The sequence below is a fragment of the Mustela nivalis genome (assembly GCF_964662115.1).
Source record: "Mustela nivalis genome assembly, chromosome: 9".
Taxonomy (NCBI): Eukaryota; Metazoa; Chordata; class Mammalia; order Carnivora; family Mustelidae; genus Mustela; species Mustela nivalis.
In genome coordinates this window covers 20986557-21008241 of record NC_139028.1, presented here as the reverse complement: position 1 = coordinate 21008241, position 21685 = coordinate 20986557, and the positions used below count along the sequence as shown (strand labels likewise).

Below are 21685 nucleotides of genomic sequence, written 5' to 3'. Positions count from 1 at the left end.
AAAAAGAACCTCAACCCCTACTTCTCACCATGCACAAAAATTACCCTGAGATGGATCATAAAGATAAAAGCTAAAATGATAAAGCTTCCATAAGAAAACAGACGAGAACACCTTTGCTACTTCAGGGTAGGCCAAGGTTTTTTAGGACAAAGAATGCAATAACTATAAAAGAAAACGTGATAAATTAGATAGCCTTAAAATTAAAACTTCTGTTCATCAAAAGATACAATTAAAAAACGAATAGCTAAGTCAGAGAGTAGAAGAACATTTTCACAGAATATATAACTGACTAAGGGCTTTATATTTGCAATAGGCAAAGGACAAAAACAACCCAAAAAAAGGAAGGCGGCAAAAATCTCAGTGGACACTTCACACAAACAAACATATGCATGGCCAGTAAACAAATGGAAAAAGTGATCAACATCATTAGTAATGAGGGAAATGCCAAATAAAACCACAAGGAAACGCAACTACTTGAAAGGCAAGGATATGAAGCAACCAGAATTCTCATACCTTGTAGGTAGAGTGTAAAACGGTATATATCCATTTGGGAAATTGATCTGTCAGTTTCTTTTTTTTTGGGGGGGGGGGGTGTTTGTTTGTTTTTAACTTTTTAAAAAGATTTTATTTATTTATTTATTTGACAGACAGAGATCACAAACAGGCAGAGAGCGCAGGCTCCCTGCTGAGCAGACAGCCCGATGTGATGCGATGCTACCTGGGAGCTTGATCCCAGGACCCAGAGACCATGACCTGAGCCAAAGGCAGAGGCTTAACCCACTGAGCCACCCAGACGCCCCCATCTGTCAGTTTCTTATAACATTAAACGTATACCTACCCTACAACCTGGTGATTCTACTCCTAGAAATTTTCCCAAGAGAAATAAAAGCATATGCTCACACAAAGACATACTTGACTATTCACAGCAACTCTAGTCGTCATAGTCAAAATCTGGAAACTGTTACATGCCTCTCAAACGGGAATGGATAAACTGTCGTATATTAACAAAAGGAATACTACTCGACAATATAGAGACATGAATGAATGTCAAAGCATGATGCCGAATGAAAGAAGTCCTAGACAAAAGAGTACATACTGCATGATTTCATTTATGTGACACTCTAGAACAAGCAGAGGTAACTTACAGTGAGAAAATCAGAACAGTGGTTGCCTTTGGAAGAAGAGACAAGAAAAGACTGGGAAAGTGTGAAGGGACCATTCGATTTAAAGGTAGTATTCTCTGAATCTTAACGGGGTTTGAATTACACAGGCATTTGACATTGGTCAAAACTCATGGAACACCATACTTAAGACTTATGTATTTAACTGCATATACATTGCCAAAAAAAAGGAAACACAAATAGAATTTAACTCTAATTAATGATATGCACATTAACAGATTTAATGGTGAAGTTACTGGTGACTGCCACTTACTCTGATATACTTCGTAAAGAAAAAAAAAAAAGATGGACTGATGAATGGATAGAGGGATGGAAAGATATTCCTAAAACAAATTTAGCAGAAAGTTAATTGTTGAGTCTAGGGAGTGAGTGTTAAGATACAACATTTCCAGCTTCTCCTAGTGTTTAAAAATCTTCATAATAAGATACTGGGGGAAAAGTGAATCCAGTAATTTAATTCCTCTGCCTACAAATCCCTGCTGGTTACACTCAGTAATTACCAATGGCCTTTACTCAGACCTGGTTCTCATGTACTTCCCTGCAGTTTCTGACATTGTCACGCACCTCCCCCTTTGAAGCCCCATATTACTATTCTAAGCTGTTTCCTTTTCTTTCTGCCTTCCCTTCGTCTTTGTACTCCCAAACTGTAGGTGTGCTTCAGTGTTCAGAACTGAGCCCTACTCTACACTTTCTCTCATGGAACACTTTCAGTCTTGTAACTATCACCACCATGCAGTCAACTCCAAACCAAGACAAAGCATTTCTTCTACTCCAGGGTCCCACTTTCAATGGCCGACTGAGGATTTGAACTTCTATGTCTCATATCATCACATTACCCTTACCCTCAGAACTTAAAATGGGAATTCCACTCCAATTACTATCCAGGTAGCACACAGTTACCCAGGGTCAATACCGAACTTCGTTCTGACACCTCCCCCAGCCTTAATCTCTAAAATAATCAAGCACTGATTCCTCCAGAATCCATTTCTTCCTTTTCATTCCACCATCATGAGTCTTATAACAATCCTTAGAAACTCAGTTTATTGTAAGAGCTTCCTGGTTGGTGTCCCAACCTCATTCTTTCCCCATAATTCACTCTGCATATTTCTAAAACATCTCCAATTATGCATCTCCTATTTGTATAACTTCTATGATTCCCTATATCCAAAAGATATTAACACATACTGAGCAGAAAAAGTTAAGTGAGATGTGTTACTTGCTGCAGTAACAGATTTCCAAATATGGACCCCTCCCAAAGAACCAGGCCTGCTGGTGTTCATGCTCAGCCCCCTCCAACACTAAATCTGCGCTGGCCCTGTGACTCATTTTAACCAAAAGAATGCCGCAGAAATAGCCCTGTGCCAGTTCCAAGTCTGTGCCTTAGGGAAGCCTAGAAACTTCCACTTTTGTACTCTTGGAAGCTCTGAGCCACCAAGTAAGAAATCTGGCCCCTCTGCTGGAAAGACCACCTGGACAGGGAAAAGACACTATGGAGAGAAAGAGTAAGAAATGGCCTAGACTTGTCTGTGGCTCAGCTGGGCCCAGCCTTCCAGGGGTCCCTGCCAAGGCTCCAGAAATATGAATGAGGCCATCTTGGGTGTTCCAGTCCCAGCCGCCATCCGATCACAGCTACAGGAATGACCCTAGAGGAGACTAGCAGAACCGTCCATCCGAGACTTAATCAACCCCCCAAACTGTGAAAAATAATAAATTATTTTGTTTTAAGATACTAAGTTATTTTTCATTTAAGATTTTATTTGACAGAAAGAAATACAGTGAGAGAGAGAACACAAGCAGGGGGAGTGAGAGAGGAAGAAGCAGGCTCCCCACTCAGCAGAGAGCCTGACGTGGAGCTTGATCCCGGGACCCTGGGATCATGACCCAAGCTGAAGGCAGACTTAAAGATGGAGCCACTCAGGCACCCCAAGATATTAAGTTATTGATGGTTGTTTTACACAGCAACAGATCATCAAAACACTTACTCTCAAGAAACTAACTACATGATGGGGGAGGCATTCAGGTCAACAAAAAGACCATGAGAGGTGTGTGTTAAGACAGAGGTATACTCAGCATGCTAATGCATACAGAGGCTCATCTAAATGAAACCTTCACCATGTGTGAAGGGGAGGAGATGGGGAGGATCTGGGAAAGCTTTCTAGAGTAGATAATACAGGCTGAGTTTTAAATGAGTTCAGGTAGCAGTAAGTAAAAACCAGCAGGGTTCTTCGGGGGAGCAGTAAAAGTATAGCTGGAGACATGAACAGGGACTAGGTCATTGAGGGCCTTCCATACTACGCTAAAGAGTTAAAACTTTACCCTGAAAGCCATAAAGAACTATGAAAAATTTTCAGCAGGGAAATGACATTATCAGATGTGGATGTGAAAAAGATTTCTACAGTAGCTGTGTATTATACAAGTGAAAAGGGAGGAAGAGTGAAGGCATAGAAAGTTTCATAGCCCACCTCAGTGATCTAGGACTGACGAGATCCTGAACTGCCAGGGTCAGCGTTAACAGGGAGAAGGATAATTTTTCTTTAAAGATTTTATTTACTTCTTTTAATTTAATTTATTTATTTGACTGAGAGAGAGGACAAGCAGAGAGAACGACAGACAGGGGGAGAATGTGGGGCTCAATCCCAGGACCCTGAGATCATGACCTGAGCCAAAGGCATCTGCTTAACCGACTGAGCCACCCAGGCACCCAAATAAAGGGATAATTAATATTAAGAATGTACAGGACTGGGACGCCTGGGTGGCTCAGTTGGTTAAGTGGCTGCCTTCGGCTCAGGTCATGATCCCAGCGTCCTGGGATCGAGTCCCACATCGGGCTCCTTGCTTGGTGGGGAGCCTGCTTCTCCATCTGCCTCTGCCTGCCACTCTGTCTCCCTGTGCTTTCTCTCGCTTCTCTCTCTATGACAAATAAATAAATAAAACCTTTAAAAAAAAAAAGAATGTACAGGACTTAGTAAAAGAGATGTGGTAGAAAGGGCGCTAAGAGAGAATTTAGGATGACTCTTGGTTATTCAGTTTAGACAGGGGGTACATAGTGCTGCCATGTTTGGAGAAATGGCAGAAGCAAGAGTGAACTGAAGTTACATACAGGTACAAAGTTTAGACTCAGATACAGGGACCAGAGGAAAGGATGGCTGTGTCTGTTGAGAGCTGAGAAACAGAACGAGGTTTCACTTAATGTTCTCTATTTTTACAGTGAAATAAAAAGCGAGATCATCTGCTAAAACTAAGGAGAAAAATGGTAGGGAGAGGAAGGTGAGAAAGGGAGGTAAAAGTCTGGGACAACCCTGAGAGGAAGAGGGAGCCCCGAGGATTCAGGTGATGTTAGCAGACACACAGGTGGAGGGTTGTCTCCAGCAGCACTCAGCAGCCCGGTTGTAAAGACAGAGAGGTCAGGTGGCTGACCTGACCCAGGACCGGAGTACTACAGAAGAATGAGAGGAAAGAGAATTGAGGGGAACACCAAGGGGGTAATCCAAGCACGGGACGTGCACCAAGACTGGCATGAGGAAGACATGCTTCCAGGGAGCTGGAAGACTGGTGGGAGATGGAGTGAGGTCACCGAACAAGAAAGAGGACATGAAGCGGTCAAAGTGTAGACTCACTGGGAACGAGCAGCCTGCTGGAAGGAAGGACAGCTATGGTCACGTACAGGATGTTGCAAGAGCCTGGCTCACTGCTCTGCACCCAGGAAATGTTCACCAGACTTACTGATTGCTAGGCAAGCTGCGAGGGCTTCTACACATACCAGTTACATAAACTAGCATTTGGTGAGAAATTTCCAAAACAAATCTTCATGTACCTTGTTGATTTCAATTTAGTACAGATTCAGAAATGACACCTACAGTAATGCTTCCAGGGGTGCCAGGGTGCCTCACTCAGTTGAATGTCTGACTCTTGGTTTTGGCTCAGGTCATTATCTCGGGGTCCTCAGATCGAGCCCTGTGGCAGGCTCTGCACTCAGCATGGAGTCTCTTTGTTCCTCTCTCTCTCTGCTCCTTCCCCTACTCTCTTTCTCTTCCTTTCTCATAAATAAATAAAATCTTTAAAAAAATACGTCCAACAGTAAGTCCTTCGATGTGCTACTTACCTATTACACTATCATATGAGTTCATCAGGCAAGCTCAAAACATTTTTTTTTTCAAGATTTCATTTATTTATTTAAGAAAGAGAGAGAGAGAGAGTACATGAGCCTCATGAGCCAGGGGAGCGGTAGAAGGAGAGGGAGAAGCAGGCTTCCCGCTGAGTAGGGAGCCCAGTGCAGGGCTCAACTGCAGGACCCTGAGATCATGACCTGCGCTGAAAGCACGCATTTAACCACCTGAGCCCCACAGGTGCCCCATGCTCAGAATATTTTTTTAAAAAGAAGAATCATGTTTAGTATTTCAGTTCCTGCTTTTTGTCCCAGGGTACTTCTATGAATCAACTAATGATGTCTTTTAAAGTACAGGCTCACCATCTTCTACTGAGGAGGAGTCCTACTTGTTGCTCCCCTCCTTAGACCAGCAATACCCCGCAAGAATATCATCTGGGAATTAGGAAGGGACCCACAAAAGCAGGACAATGGCCATAACAAAGCTACCAGGTATCCAGGAGAAAATCATCGAATATGTGACTAAACTGAATATTACTTCCTTGGTTTTGGGGTTTTGTTTTTTTGTTAACTCAGGATGTCCTCTTTACAATTACAATTACATTAAAATACATACTATCCTCAAAGAGTACAAAGCACTTAGCAGATTTCTATTAAGTAAATTCACCTTTAATTTTTTTTAATTAATTAATTTAGTTTTGAGGAAGAGAAAGAGCAGGGAGTAGGCAGGAGCAGAGGGAGAGGGAAAGAGAATCCAAGCAGCCTCCACGCTGAGCACAGAGCCAGACTCAGAACTCTAACCTCACGACCCGGAGATCGTGACCTGAGCTGAAACCAAGAGTCAGACGCTTAACCAACTGTGCCACCCGGGTGCTCTGTAAATTCACCTTTATATAGCATCAGTGTGAAATTCTCTCCTCCCAGCCGGGCCACTGCAGTGTGGGCCACTGTCACTCTCATGCAGGATCTGAGACTTAAGTCTCCTACGTGGTCCTCTACACTATTTCCACCTATTTTCCACCTGCCAAAGTAATTTATCTAAAATGCAGAACTCCTCCTTTGATACCTCTCCTCACTTAAAATCTTTCATTATCTCTACCAGGGAAAAACACAAACTCCTGATACATGAGTCTTTTGTGACGGGCTTCCCACTGCTGTACTGGTCTCATTCCTCCCCACCTCCCTACAGCTCAGGTGCTGTTCTCTCTTGTCTGTAGGCCACCTGCCTACAATGTCTTTCCCCTGTTCTTTGCCCCAGTTCCTCCCTGTACCAACCTCCACCCCTGTAACTCTTTCTTTGAAAGTTACCTGTTTAATCCAGGATCCATCCAAAGATCATGCATTGCATGCAGAGTTCATATTCCCCTTCACCTTTCAGGATTTAATTCTGGAAATCACTTCCTCTGGGAATGCCTCTCTGACTCCCCGCCTCATCTGGGTTCCATTACCCCTTCTACGTGCTCTCATACCACCACTATTATGGTATCGTTATACTAGTTTGTAATTATCTATCTGTCATCTCTCCTAGTTAACAATAAGCTCCACAAGGACCTTCTATTCTCCAGGCCCATATTGTCAGTCTCGCAGTAGACACTCAGTAAGCGCTGGCTGACAGAATGAGAGTTATGAACAGGAAACATGACTATTATGGCCTGAATTGTGTCCCCCGCAGATTCATGTGTAGAAGCCCTCACCAGCAATTTGATTGTATTTGGAGATAAGGCCTTTAATGAAGTAATTAAAGTTAAATGAGATCATAAGGATCGGGCTCTAATCCAATAGGTCTGGTGTCCTTACACAAAGACCAGAGACACTGAGATTAAGCACACGAGGAGGAAAGGCCATGTGAGGACAGAGCGTGAAGGCAGCAGCGTATGCTAGCTAAGAAGACAGGCTTCACCAGAAACCAACCCTCCTGGCATCTTAATCTTGGACTTCCAGCCGTTAGAACTGTGAGACAATAAATTACTATTGTTTAAGTCACCCAGTCTGTGCTAACTCTGTGATGGCAGTCTGAGCAGACAAATACAATGATCAAAATATCTGTGCCCACAGTTACTGTGGATGATGGAACGCAAAACAAAACACGCATCCCTGCTAGAACAAAGATAAATACAGAAGACTTCTTCTACCTACTTCTGGAAAAGTGAACTCCACATTCCACAGAAACCATGACAGAAAGGGTCATTTTGATGATGGTAACACATAAGAAAGCCCAATTGTATCTTCCAGACCACGAGCAGTAAACTGTTAGCATCAATCACCATCTGGGCTTATCCACTCAGAAGGCCGAGAAAGTGGTCAGAGATAACATTTAAGAGTGTAGAGTACACATCAAAAGGAAATCTTTCACAGAGCCTAGAATTATCACGGCAGATTCACCTTCCCAGCTTCTGCTAAGACTGCTGCTAACGTCTCTGTTTCACCATCCCCCTCCAGCCTGTGAAGATGATGGCAGAGGCCATGCTGTTGGTGGGGGGTGGCAGGGTGTGCGATCACTAACGACGCCAGGTATAGCATTCTACTCCTAGCACACTCTTCATAATCGCTGACACATGGATCTTTATGGACAACTAACCGACCTTCAAAGCATTATCATTCAATTCTCAACGAAACAGATTGGTCCTTAGGCTCTTTCCCAAACATTCTTTCTCATGCTGACCTTTTACGATTACCGCCTTTCATACCTGGAAAATGATTCAACCATTGAACTTGATACTTTTCCCTCAGAGCTCTGACTCATCAGCAGGCCAAGATTTTCTTGATAAAAGCACATTTTAGAATTTAAATAAAATCATCAGGGTTCACATTATTTCGATTTCCATGTTAAGAAACTTGGAAAACTGAATATTTGACCAAATTCTATGCACACCTTGCTCTTGCTATAGTACCCAAAAGAGAACAGAGATCCACTGAATAATTCTTTCCAAAGGCTTACTTACAATGTTACTGTTTGAAATTTGTTTTGGTGCTGAATAACATAATCAAAATATTCCCAAAGCCTGAACTTCTAAATAAAAACCAGGTTCAAAGCAAGTGAAGCAGGTGTTAGATGCATTTCAAAATCTGGATCATACTTAGGACCCAACAATCAGCTGCTATTATTTTCAAGGTATTATTGAATCTGAAAAAAAAACAATTTTTTTTTTTTTATTGAATCTAACACAAGGTGCTGAAAAAGCTAAAATCATTAGAGGATTTTATTTGTGCACTTGTTTTTCAAATAAAAATTAGACCGAAAGAAAGCAGGAACACAAACACGACTGGATGCTACGTATAAATCCACACACGCACACAGAGGTTTTACTCTTGACAGCATCATTTACCTTCTGCCCTTCTCACAAAGCTTCTCGATTTCAGCTTTCAGATCCTGCTCCTTCTGCAAAAACTCCTTCTTTTCTTTCTCTATCTTCTTCTTTGTTTCTTCTCGCTTTATTGTTACATCCTGGATAGCTTTTAGTATCTCCTGAGTCCCCCATAATTACAGTCACACACAAATAAAGAAGGAAATGAATTAGTTCTTTTGGTCTGAAGGTTATTTTCAACTAACACAAATTAATACATGGACTCTAGTAAATTCAAGCTGGATTGAAGGAATTGGGTTGATGAGTAGCTCTGAAAGCCAGTATTTAGATGTAAGAGAGAAAGTTACAATAAAGCAGATTTCAATTCAGCAGGAGCAAAACTTTCTGACAATCACAACTGTTCAAAATGGGATTTACTGCCTTGAGAAGCAATAACCCTTCCATTACCCATGTTCGGATAAAGGCCAAATGAACACCTGCTAAGAATGCTGAGAAAGGCATTCTTACATGGGGTAGAAATTCATTATGTCCTATAAAAATGGTCCTGTTTTGTTTTGTTAAGGTTCTGCTTTCTTATGTGTAAGAAGTTTTTTGGTTCCTTTTGTACTTTAACAAAAATATATGTCTTTGCAGTAAGAAGTGGAATAATAAAAAAGTGATAGTTAAGTCACTCCTTAATCCATGCCAATTCCACCCATCATTAATATGTTCATTGTTTCATAGGACTGCTTTCACATCTTTATTCTCACACAAACACACATATACTAAAATATGTAGTTCTTTGCTTCTGTGTTTTTTCCAAATGAGATGATTTTTTTTTTAAAGATTTTATTTATTTACTTGTCAGAGAAAGAGACAGAGAGAGAACACAAGCAGGAGGAGCGGCAGGCAAAGGGAGTAGCAGGCTCCCCATGCAGGACTCGATCCCCAGATCCTGGGACTACAATCTAAGCCAAAGGCAGACGCTAACCAAAATACAATGGTCAGCGTCTGCCGTCTGACCAACTGAGCCACCCAGGCTCGGTCAATCATGAGATGATTTTATACACATTATTCTGCATCCTGCTTTTTTTCACTTGATGTGAGCATACTGTCAATACAGATTTAACTGGGGGCACTTGCGTGGCTCAGTTGGTTAAACATGTGATTGGTTTCGGCTTGGGTCATGATCTCAGGGCTGCAGGATCGAGCCCCGTCAGGCTCCGGGCTCAGTGCAGATGTGCTTGGGATTCTCTCCCTTCTCTCTCTACCGCTCCCCCACTCAAGTGTACTCTCTTTTTCTCAAATAAATAAATAAATCTTAAAAAGTAAAGTAAAATAAATATACAGATTTAACTTAAAAATAGCAGTATGTGACATAACATGTCTATGTATATATATCCAATTTATCTAACCATTCTATGTAAGGAGTCCGTCAAGTTGACTCCAGTTTTCTCTAACTACACAAATTACTGCAATAAATACACTGTATATCTACATTTTCATATTAAAACTTTTATTTCTGTAGAAAAGACTTAATGAAATGATTGCTAGGTCGTTGAATATTTTAAGTCTTAACTGACAATTCTTAGTAACTTTTCCAAAACGCTGTAACAATCCATATACAAATGTCTGAAAAGGGTTCATTTTTCCTCACTCTTGATAACCTATTTCATTTTTGCCAATCTTCTGAGGGGAGAGAGAGAAATGATATCTAATCATTTTAAGAAACATTTTCCTAACTCCCATTCTCTACTGTTTCTGCAGTCAGCCTCCTCCAACTAGAATAAGCATTCAGTGCAGAGACTATGTTCCCTTTACTGCTAAATTTGCAGAGACCGGATCAGGAACTCTGAAAACATTTGCTAAATGAATGAATGAATGAATTCCAGTGAGGCTGAGGCCGAGCCTTTTATATATTATCCACTTGCTTTTCTTCTTCTGTATACTACCATTTATAATTGTTTTAAAGATTTTATTTATGTATTTGAGAGAGAGAGAGAGAGAGAGAGCGAGAGCACAAGCGCATGAGCAGAGAGCCCAACTCAGGGCTTGATCCCAGGACCCTGAGATCTTGACCTGAGCTGAAGGCAGATGCTTGACTGGCTAGGCCACCAAGGTGCACCACCATTAATAATTGTTGTAGGCAAAATAATAACACCTGCCCCCAAAATATGTCCACATTCTAATCTAACCTAATCCCTGGGACCTGTGACTATGTTTCTTTCCACGAGAAAAGAGACTGTGCAGATCTGACTAAGGTAAAGACCCGGATGCAGGGAGACAGTCCTGGATCATCTGGGTGGGCCCAATATAATCACACAGGTCTTTCAAGGTGGAGAACCTGTCTCAATTGTGATCTGAGGAAGTTGTGGCTGGGGAGGAGTGGTCAGACATGCAAATTTGCTGAACCTGAAGGTAGAGACGGGGTCCACAAGTCAAGGAATACAAGCAGCCTCTAGAAGCTGGAAATGTAGAAAGAGGTATTCTCCCTCAGAGTCCCCAGAAAGTGATGCAACCCTGCCAATACTTGGATTTTAGCCCAGTGACTTGGACTTTTGACCTAAAGGACTGTGAGATAATAAATTTGTATGGTGTTCAGGTGGCAAATTGATGGTAATTTGTTACAGGAGAAACAGGAAACTATACAATAACCTTTCCTGAGTTTTTTCTAGAGTACTTGACTTCTACCACGAACTTGTAGGAGACTCAGAACACAGATATGGATATTAAACCCTTTATCAGATGTGCTACAAATACTTTCCCAATCTACCACTGATCTTCTGATGTATCATCTGCCATATCAGAAGTTTTAAATGATACATAATTAAATCGATTCATTTTTCTATGGCTTCTGGGTTTTTTTACCTGGCTTAAAGTGACCTCTTGCAAGCCAAGGTTTTATAAACATTGTCCTAAATTTCCTTCTAATTTACACTTTTTCCAGTGTTCATACGTAGATTTTTAATCTACTAGAATTATGTTTTTGGGTTTTTTTAAAGATTTTATTTATTTATTTAACAGACAGAGATAGTGAGAGAGGGAACATAAGCAGGGGGAGGTGGAGAGGGAGAAGCAGGCTTCCCACTGAGCAGGGAGCCTGACGCTCGATCCCAGGACTCTGAGATCATGACCTGAGCTGAAGGCAGGCGCTTACAACTGAGCTACCAGCTGCCCCTAGAATTACCGTTTTTTAATATAACATAAGAGTCTAATTACATGGTTTTCCAAGTAACGAATGTCAACAAAATATATTAATTAACTTTTGTCTCTAAACTAAAATAGAAGTGAGAGTTTGGGGGCTCCTGGGTTGCTCAGTCAGCTGAGTGTCCAACATTTGGTTTCAGCTCTGGTCACGACCTCAGAGTCGTGGGATCAAGTGTCTCGTTGGGCTCTGCGCTCAATGGGGAGTCTTCCTGAGATTCTCTCCCTATGCCCCTCCAATGGCTCAAAGACATGCACGCTCTCTCTCTCTCAAATAAATAAAATCAAAACAAAAAACTCAGATTTTGAACAAGATACCCTCAAAGCTTCTTTTTATCCTTAAAATTCTAACACAACCATTAAAAAGATAAACATTGCTCTTCCACCAATTCAGAAATAAAATTACAGCCTGATTAGGGAGTGTAGCCATACTTATTGAGATTTAACATAAGCGGGGTACCTGGTGATTCTTCATTTCTTCTTCTCTCCTTTGCTGGAGCTGCTTTAATTGCACTTGGAGCTGATTCTCCACTTGCCTCTGCTTGTCCAGGACCTCCTGGTAACGCTCCTTCAACAGTGTTCTCTCTGTCATCATTTTGTCCTATTTGTAACAAGAGAAAAAAAGTTTAATTCCCAAGTTTAATTGCAAAAAACACCAGCTGTTCAAGGCACTGTGCAGAGCTCTAGGCTACAGGGTCCAATATTCTAACTACAGCCATGAGTAGCTATATAAACTTCAATTAATTAAAGTAAGAACATTTTAAAAGACAGCCCCTCAGTCACCTAGCCACATTTCCAAGTACTCAGTACTTAGTCCCAAGAACAAATGGCTACCACACTGGCCAACACAGATAGAAGACATTTCCATCACTACAGGAAACCCTGTTGCACAGCTCAGCTTGGGGGAAGGGGGTGGCAAGGAATGGCCTGTGGGCCAAATCCAGCCATTGTCTGAATTTTTTTCTTAAGATTTATTTATTCATTTCAGGGAGGGGGGGGGAGAGAGAGAGCGTGTGAACTTGCGTGCACAAGCAGGTAGAGGGGCCAAGGGAGAGGAAGAAAAGCAGACTCCGTGCTAAGCTCGGATCCCACGACCCTGAGATCATGACCAGAGCCAAAATCAAGAGTTGGAAGCTCAACCAACTGAGCTACCCAGTGCCCATATAAATAAATTTTATAGGAAAATAGACATTCCCAATGGCTTAAGGGCTGCTTTTATCCTACAATGAGTGGAATGTTTGCAACAGAACCCACAGAGCCCCAAAGCCTAAGACATTTACCCTCTGACCTTTTACAGAAAACATTTGTCAATCACTGCTCTAGGGAATAAGAAGAAGGAAGCATTTTATCAGAACAAGAAGAAATGAGTAGGTAAAAACAAAAAAAAAAACAAAAAACAGATCACCTACTCAAAACCGCATCCAGAAAAGAGGATTCCTTACTGGCCATTAGCGCTGAAAATGGACAGATCCACTAAAGAGGTCTGGGGAACATGATATTCAGACTGGACAAATCAGCAAGCTCTCAAACATGAGCACAAGAGTAGAAGAAAGTTTTCTGAGGACCACAGTTCAGCTCTGTCTCCCCATATCCGTAAATCAAGAAAAGTGATGGTTATATTTCAAAGGGATGCTAAGAGACGGTCAATTTAAAACACACTTAGTATAAGGCAGCCCATGTCAAATTTAAACAAAGAGCATTCAACTAAACTTATTCATTAAAAGATTAACTATTTTCAAAGAAAAAACAGGTTTTAGAGGCGAACAAAGGAAAACTTATTACATTATGATAATAAAAACGAAGCTTCAAGATGGGACTTTAGCAGAGCACCTGGGTAATGTAGTCAGTTAAGTGTCCAACTCTTGGTTTCAGTCTCAGGGTTGTGAGATCCAGCCCTGCATAGGGCTCTATTCTCAGCCCAGAGCCTGCTTGGGATTCTCTTTCCCTCTCGCTCTGCCCCTCCTCCTTGTGCTCCCTATCTAAAATAGATAAATAAATCTTTAAAAAAAAGGGGGGGGGGATTTTAGCTCTGCAATAAATTAGTCCTTAGTCCAGGTGCTGAAATGTGACTAGGGCTCCCAGGGACTCTCCAGTCTCATGTCCTTCTTTTTTTTTTTTTTAAGATTTTATTTACTTATTTGATAGAGAGAGATCACAAGTAGGCACAGAGGCAGGCAAAGAGAGGGAGGGGGGAGGGAAGCAGGCTCCCCGCTCAGCAGAGAGCCTGATGTGGGGCTCGATCCCAGCACCCTGGGATCATGACCTGAGCCGAAGGCAGAGGCTTAAACCACTGAGCCACCCAGCACCCTCCAGCTCACATTTTTATAGGGATTCTGAACCTGGGATCTATGGATCGTCCTCAAGGGTCTCTAAACTCTTTGAAATAGGGGAATGTGGTGGGGAGGATAAATTTTTCTGAAAGGAGAATTAAGTTTTCAAAAGATTCCAAAGGAGGACTTTAAACCAAGCAAAATATTAAGAACCAATATATGCAACTAGTAGATAAGAGGAATATTTTCTTTCTTCAACACAGCTCTTTCCCTTTATTTTCTTGTGGTACCTTCCCCACCCACAATGCTTCTTTAAAGTAACAGAGACCAGGGGAAAAAACCACCAGTCTCATGAAAAGAAGTCTCAAGGTATACACTGTTAGTACATACAAAAAGAGAACTGAAAGGCTATAGAGTAAACTACTTCATCCATTATCATTTCATCTTAACAAGCCAAAGTTACTTGGTTTAATCAGTGTCTAATTGGTTCCAAGGACTAGAAGTTATAATTTCAAACGCAGCCAGTGGGAAATTACCATAAATGCACAAAAAAGGAAACAAAACAGAAGCCAGATTTCTTGTATTGCTACCAAGCTTAACACCTGCCTAGTTCCACTGACTTTTTAAAAGCATGTGGGCCCACAGTGTATGTTAACTAACTAGAATTTAAAGGAAAATTTGAAAAAATAAAATAATATAAAATAAACAAAATAAAGGCATGTGGGCCATCCCGCTACCCAAAAGAAAACAGCCACACAAAACATAACCCGGGGCCTCTTCTGGCCCAATCACTTGCTAGTTTCCATTCCTGCTTCAGACTGATGCTAAAACTTATTTATAACTTAGTTGGCCCTTGGATTACTATAGTCATCAGAACCCCACCATACAACTGTGGGGACAAAATAAATACTCTATGTGAAGTGCTTAGAGTAAGTATTCAAGAAAAGGTGAATCCCCACCCCCACCCCCCTTCCCTGGGACTTCTCTTCTGGCTTGGTTTTCACCCAGCACATCTCCACCAGCTCGCTTATCTCTAGGACCTTTTTACCTGCCTATTAGGAGTAACTCCAAGTTGCTACCTTGTATTTATAAAACTTTATTCACTTCATCTTGCTAATATACTCCCACAACACAACTTCCTTCTTTCCATCTGCCCCTCAATTTCTTCAACTTGAACAAATACCTACTTTCTCATCTGGTTGCTACAAGCACTTTCTCTCTCATTTTTTTTCACTCAGTTAAGACATATTACTCTAAAAACCTCTTGCTGACGTTAGGGTACCTTTCCCAACATCATCCTTCCTCTTGAAAAATAGACACTTTGATATCTATATTCTTTTTTTTAAGATTTTATTTATTTATTTGACAGAGAGAGATCACAAGTAGGCAGAGAGGCAGGCAGAGAGAGGGGGAAGCAGGCTCCCTCTTGAGCAGAGAGCCCGACGCAGGGCTCAATCCCAGGATCCTGAGACTGTGCCCTGAGCCAAAGGCAGAGGCTTAGCCCACTGAGCCACCCAGGCACCCCTGGTATCTATATTCTTGAGGGTGGAAGTTTCTGTGACAAAATACCAGAGATAGATCAGAGACCATTTTAACAAAGATAAATGTGCAGCTTTCTAGGTTTTAAAAACCAATTGCTAGGAATAAAAGGGAAGAGACGACTCAACGGTACACCAGAAAAACCCTGATGGGAGTCTGGCTGAAAGCTCAAAATGCTGAGCAGACTGGGGAGACTTAGCCAAGGGAGACTTAAGAAACAGTGTCTGGCAGGATAGACAGAAGGAGAACCCCACTGTGTTGTGACTTCATTATTCTGTATTTGGATTATTGTATTTAGTTCTCAGGATCACATTTTCAAAGCAACATTGATAAGATGGAACTTGTCCAGGTGGGAAAGTCACCAGGACAAGGGAAGGGCTGGAAAATATATTGGATGAAGAAAAGAAGAATGTTAAAAACGTCTGGGAATGTTTTTTCTGGAAAGATTCACGCTTGAGGAATAAGGGGAAGAGGAATAAACAAACTTCAAGGATACACAGGGCCAACAAGTAAAGGAAGATTTGGATTTAGTCTACATAGCTCAGGAGACCACTCTAAGTATGACAGGTGCTATCCTCACCTCAGAACAAGATGTAACAATAAGAGCTCTTTGTCAAATACAAGAGGCTGCTTTACGAGTAGCAAGCTTCCCATCTCTGGGAGTGATCAAGTAGAAAGAAATTAGCTGACCATCTGTTAGGGATTTGAAAAGGAGATTCCTGCATCTTTTCCAGATGAGATGGTATGACTCTAGATAGTCTGAGTGAATGATGTTGTATATTCACTGTGACAGTTTAAGTACTCACCAGATTCTTTTCAATATCTTGATCCGTGTTTACCTCTGAATCGGCCGTCTTAAAGTCAGTCTATAAAGAAAGAAGCAATTATATTCATGATTGTTCAGAGACGTTTTAAAAGGCAGAACTGCTCTTTAGTAATTTTACCTAGAAATCTGTCACAAGTAACTAAGCAGCTAAATTTTGCGTTCCCTTAGTGGCTTATTAACAAGGGAAGAACTATAGGTCTGGCAAATAGGAGCTGGCATGTATATTGCATTGAACATTTATCCCACAAAAGAACCTGAACGAGACCCAAGAACTGACAGAGAGACAGCCTCAGGCGTGAAGTAAGAATCTCGCCCCCTACTGCCTCTTGTGCCCATCTTTCCTCCTATAACAAAGCACACCAAGCACTAGGAGGCAGGATCCACTGTACTTCTTAAGATGTAGGTCAGAGAATTAACAAGGATTCCTCCTGCAAGGACAAAGATGGGAAATATGAATGCTAATGACCTACACTCATCCATTAGTCAGTGAAAGAGATTATACGTAGGTCATAAAGTTTCTTGGCGCCACGACAGGATCCTGGCTCCTGGCTTTATTATTTATTGAACACCAGAAGGATGACATCACATAGCACTGCACGAAAATCGTACGACAGATGCCAATAAAAAAACGGGACAGAGTAGTTCTCCGCCACCTACGAAGAAAAAAGTCTCCTACCCTTGATAAGTATATAAATACATAAATAGCCCAAATTCCATGTTAGTAGTAGAAACTTGATACTTGACCTGTACAGCAATGTTTTGAGAAAGCTTCAGGGAACAGCTATCCTGATCATCATCCTGATCCACTCTGACTCCTTCAACCCCATTTGCTGGAGGCACCACAGGTCGGAAATCCAAGCCTGTGTCCCTGCTACCTTCCTTTAGGATGGAGGCTGGTGGGGATTTCTCTTCAGAACAATTCCCGGAGGCAAGCTGCTTTGTATGGCCCCCTGCCTTAAGAGACCGAGTGACAGGATGGAGGCTCTCCCGGAGGCATGTGTCCCCCTCCTCTCCTGCTGTGTCGGCCACGTCCTTCAAATCAGACTGAGACCCACCGCCAGAAAGACCAAGGGCTGTGGCTAGCAAGTTTTCTCCTAAAACCGCCCGGTGCGCTGCTGAAGTGTCACCTGCTGATGAACCAGGATTCTGCTCTGGGTGTTCCAAATGCACATTTCTGTTATTCTCCTTGGTTATCGTTTGGCTACTTACACTCGACAGAGGCGAGTTCTTGTGCTTCTGTGCAGGGTCTTTGGGGCTATCAAAAAACACAAGATAAAAAGTTTCACTCTTCACCCAATCTTAAGGAAGATTAAAGACATATCTTTAACGTAACGACTAGAAGAATAAAACCAGACTACATAAGCCCCTCAAATTATCAGAATGACGTGGAACTTGGTCTTTGTCCGCGATTTTGACCCACATGCGGGGAGTGGAGCCTGATGGTTAGAAGCTGGGTGCTGGAGACAGACATTTCCTGTAGGGTGACCGTAAATAAACACAATAAATGACCCTGAAGAGCCTCAGATTTGTGAGGCCCAATCTGAATCCTTTTGGGGAATGTCACTGACAGCCTACTGCTCATTTAAAGTTTTTCATTTAGTGAGCTGTACTGACTTGGTTACACGTCATGTTCTAATAAAAAAATATATTAATTTAGAAAAAATGTTCTTATTCCACTCTCACGTTTCATAAAAATAATTTTCATTCAAATCCCTCACACAGATCTTTGGCCAGAACCACCTTTCGGGTTCCTCAACAGTTTCCCAGAGCACAGGAATGAGTGGTTGTCTTGAGGTTGTCTGAGGTACAGACACCAAATCCAAAACTGAAGCTGTCAGTGGGACCTTTATCCCAGACAAATACATGCACACGGAGAAACACTGGGAAAGCCGTTCTGACATTTGTCATGGCCAGTTTCATATTGCTTTTTTTGAAGAGCTCTTTAAAACCAATTTACAGTGACTTCTAACAGTCACAACAGTGAACCTGCCACCCAGGAATAATGACTGCATCTGTATTAAACTTCTTTGCCCCCTTTTTAAAAAACAACAAAAAAAACCAGGTTGTGTCAACTGATGCTCTTAAGTACCCGAAGCCAGCACTGACTGAGGCTTTAGGTGACAGTGCCTTCCTGTCCTCAACAGCACATGTTGTTCAAAATAAAAGAACCAACAGTGTCTTTGGGGTACGAAAACCTTCATGAACACCTCTAGCTGACTCCTTCCTGAGAGCTACCTGGGGAAGTGGGGGAAACACTTAGACTATTAATTTGGGCATATACAGTACAGTCCCCAGGTGTAAATCCTGCTCCGCTATTTACCAGTTGTCTGACTCTCGTTAAGTTACTTCACCTCATTCATCAAACTGAAACATGACCCACCTAATAGGGTTATTGAGAGGATGACATGAAATCGGGCTTCTGAAGTATTTGGTACAGGGCTTGGCACAGTACATATTCAATCAACCCTAGCTGCCATCACTATTACTAGGAGTACGTGGATGATTCTATTTATAAAATGAAGATCCAGGATTATGGTTAGGCTTACTCAACATTTTCCCCTATTACCCATTAGCCAACAAATCTCTAATTTAAACCGGTATTTATGAGGTGCTACCGAGTCAGACAAGCCTGGGTTCAAACCCTGACTCCAGTGTAGCTCGGCAACCCTGAAGCAAGTGTGTCTCAATCTCCTCACCTGTAAATGGGAGTAATATTAGCACCTCCCTCCTAGAGCTGTTACGAGGATTAAATGTGTTAATACATATTCAACTGTTAGTACAGTATGACCTATTATATCAGGTCCCAGGTGCTCTAGAAAAGAGTTGAGTAGGAATATAGAGTTGACTTAGCACAACACTGTACATAACTATGCATTAAGGACTGTACAATGCGAAGCTGGGAAACCGTAATTCAGCCCTCAAGAGTGTAGACAGGAGGCAAAATATCTAGGTGAAGCAGGAAGCCATAGGAACAAAGCTATCTGTAGATAATACAGACACGTATATCTGTGGGTATGTATGAATATACATGTGCTTTGCACATACATATGCTTTGCACATAGAGATATGCACATCCATATCTCTATGTAACATAGAAAACATACAAATACACAAGTATGATATAGAATACCATTATAGTATATGTAATCATAACATAGAAATACAGGCATAATATGCAGATATAGACACAGAGATTATGTTATAAATATACAACTAATTGAACATACAGTAAAGGGTGGGGAAATACTAGCATTTTCAAAAGAGTTTCACCCCCTGTATTCTACTGACACACTTAGCATGCCTGCGAAGTGCCAGACGCTCTGTTAGGTACCATAAATACACAGGGATCAGACAGTCCCCACCTTTAAAAAGCTTACTCTGGGCCAGGGCCATTAGAGCCAAAAAGAGGAAAACCCCACTCCATTTCCATAAGAAGCCATCCCACAAAAGCCCTTCGCCCGAATGAAATCTTCCCAGTCAAGGATGCGTACGTTACCTTAGACCATCTGGGAGACCTTCGTCTGATTTGGAAGCACATAAACTAGAGGAGGATTCTGGAGGATTGGGGGCACTGGACACCACACCAGCTACCTCAGACGCTGCCGCCATCATGCTCTGTACATTCAGAAACAAATTACAGGCTGCATGTTTCCAATTTTTAAAACAAGCCTATCTTTCCCCGTTGGAAGGTCCATACCAGAGTTGTTCCAGGAAAGAAACACAAAGAAAAAGCTGCGTCCCAAGAGAAAATACTGAGTTTTTCTGTAGCAGGGTATTAAAAGAGCCACTGGGCACAAGAGGCCCCAGTGGACACGGATCCTCAAAAATCACCGGCTTTATATAAATCTCTAGGAGTGTGTACAAAGCTTTCCCGCTTTTGGCAGAGATGCAGTCATTTAAAACAGACTACAGCGTGTGAGAATCGCCCAAACAGTCCACATGCCTTCTTTACCTAGTATTATTTACAAAGAATGCATTTGGGGCCTAATAATCAACCATAGCATACATTTTAAATGATTACAATCATGCTCTGTGCATCTAAGTTAAGTTGTTTGGAGGTGTTCGTGTGTGAGAAAAAAGCAAAGCGATGTTGGGCAATCAGAGCATCTTCTAGCGTCAGTGTGCTCCCCACACATGGGAAATGTTTGAGAGCCACTAATGGAGAAAAACACAGACTCTTCAGAGTTACTACAGGAGTGCAAAAGAGTACAGGAATCTTGGGTACTCCTCCAAGAGAAAGAGGCTGAGAAACAGGGTAATCCAAGTCAGGGGATGGGGACAGAGGCCTTTCCTGGATCAGGAGGTCATCCTTTGTGTAGCAGGACAAACTCACAGCCCTCTACGATGAAGACAAAGGGGGGAAAAGAATGTGGCGGGGGGGGGGGGGGGGGGGCGTTGGGGTGGAAGTGTTAGTTTAAATTCTTGTTTTTATTTTAATAGCATCGCAGATATTCACACCTCCCCCAACTCCGCCCGGAACCTTCAAGCATGGGCAAGAATGGAGACTGGGCGCTGTCAACACTTCAGTCACAGGCCAGCGACCCGCTGTGCCTCAGTTTCCCCCATTATACAAAGCTCCTAGGAGGAAATGGGCCCCAATCGCCATTACTGCTCCCTCGGGGGGCAAACATCCTGCCCCGACAGAGCCCAGGGTCGGGGGTCCTCGGTGCCCAGGGCATGGGTCCTACGTGCGACTCTGCCGCTACAGCCCAAAGGGGAGCGGGGCAGGTACGTCGGGCTGCAGGCTGCGGCGCGGGGTAAGAAGTCGAACGTGTCAAGGGAATCCCTGCGGCGACCGCCAGCGAGGTGGCGACACCGGGAGCGACGGGTGCTCGGGGGGAAACGGGGCACGGCCGCGAAGGGGACAATGGGGGAAGCAGCGCCCGGCGGCCACGGCCGCCTCAACCGGGGACCGCTAAGTCCGCCGCCTCCTCCGGCCGGGCCCCCCCCCACCCCTCTATCGCGCCCCCCACCCCGCCCCACCGCGTCGCCGGCGCCGTCCCGTTCCTAGGCCGGGCCCCCTGTCCCGTCCGCACGGGCCCCCTCCACGCCCCCCGCCTCGACGACCCCCCCCTCCGCCCCTGCCCTGGTCCCCGGCGTCGCAGCCCCCTCCCCGCGCGCCCGCCCCGCACACACCTCCCGCGCCGCGCCCCCGGGAGGCAGTGGGGGGAGGGACGGGACGCACCTGAGCGGGCGGAGCGGGGGGAGGGGGCGACCGAGCCTCGGGGGGAGGGGTCGAGCGCCGGCCCGCGCACCGCACCTCCCACTTCCGGCGG

The 21685-nt window shown here is 43.1% G+C and overlaps 1 protein-coding gene across 6 annotated transcripts in view; it reads right to left on the bottom strand.

The window, feature by feature from the left end:
- RNF214 (ring finger protein 214) overlaps nucleotides 1–21680 on the bottom strand; it is a 44426-nt gene extending 22746 nt beyond the window's left edge. The window contains exons 1-6 of one of the 6 annotated variants that reach the window (XM_082683464.1): nucleotides 21595–21680; nucleotides 19906–20024; nucleotides 17154–17664; nucleotides 16390–16449; nucleotides 12235–12375; nucleotides 8613–8752 (exon numbers count right to left, since the gene is read on the bottom strand). In XM_082683464.1, the coding sequence (XP_082539590.1) occupies nucleotides 8613–8752; nucleotides 12235–12375; nucleotides 16390–16449; nucleotides 17154–17664; nucleotides 19906–20021 (968 nt within the window). In that variant the 5' untranslated portion in view covers nucleotides 20022–20024; nucleotides 21595–21680. Of the gene's footprint in view, nucleotides 1–8612; nucleotides 8753–12234; nucleotides 12376–16389; nucleotides 16450–17153; nucleotides 17665–19905; nucleotides 20025–21545 lie in introns of all 6 variants that reach the window. The other 5 variants (XM_082683466.1, XM_082683468.1, XM_082683465.1 and 2 more) reach the window with 5 other exon arrangements.
- Nucleotides 21681–21685: the final 5 nt, after the last annotated feature.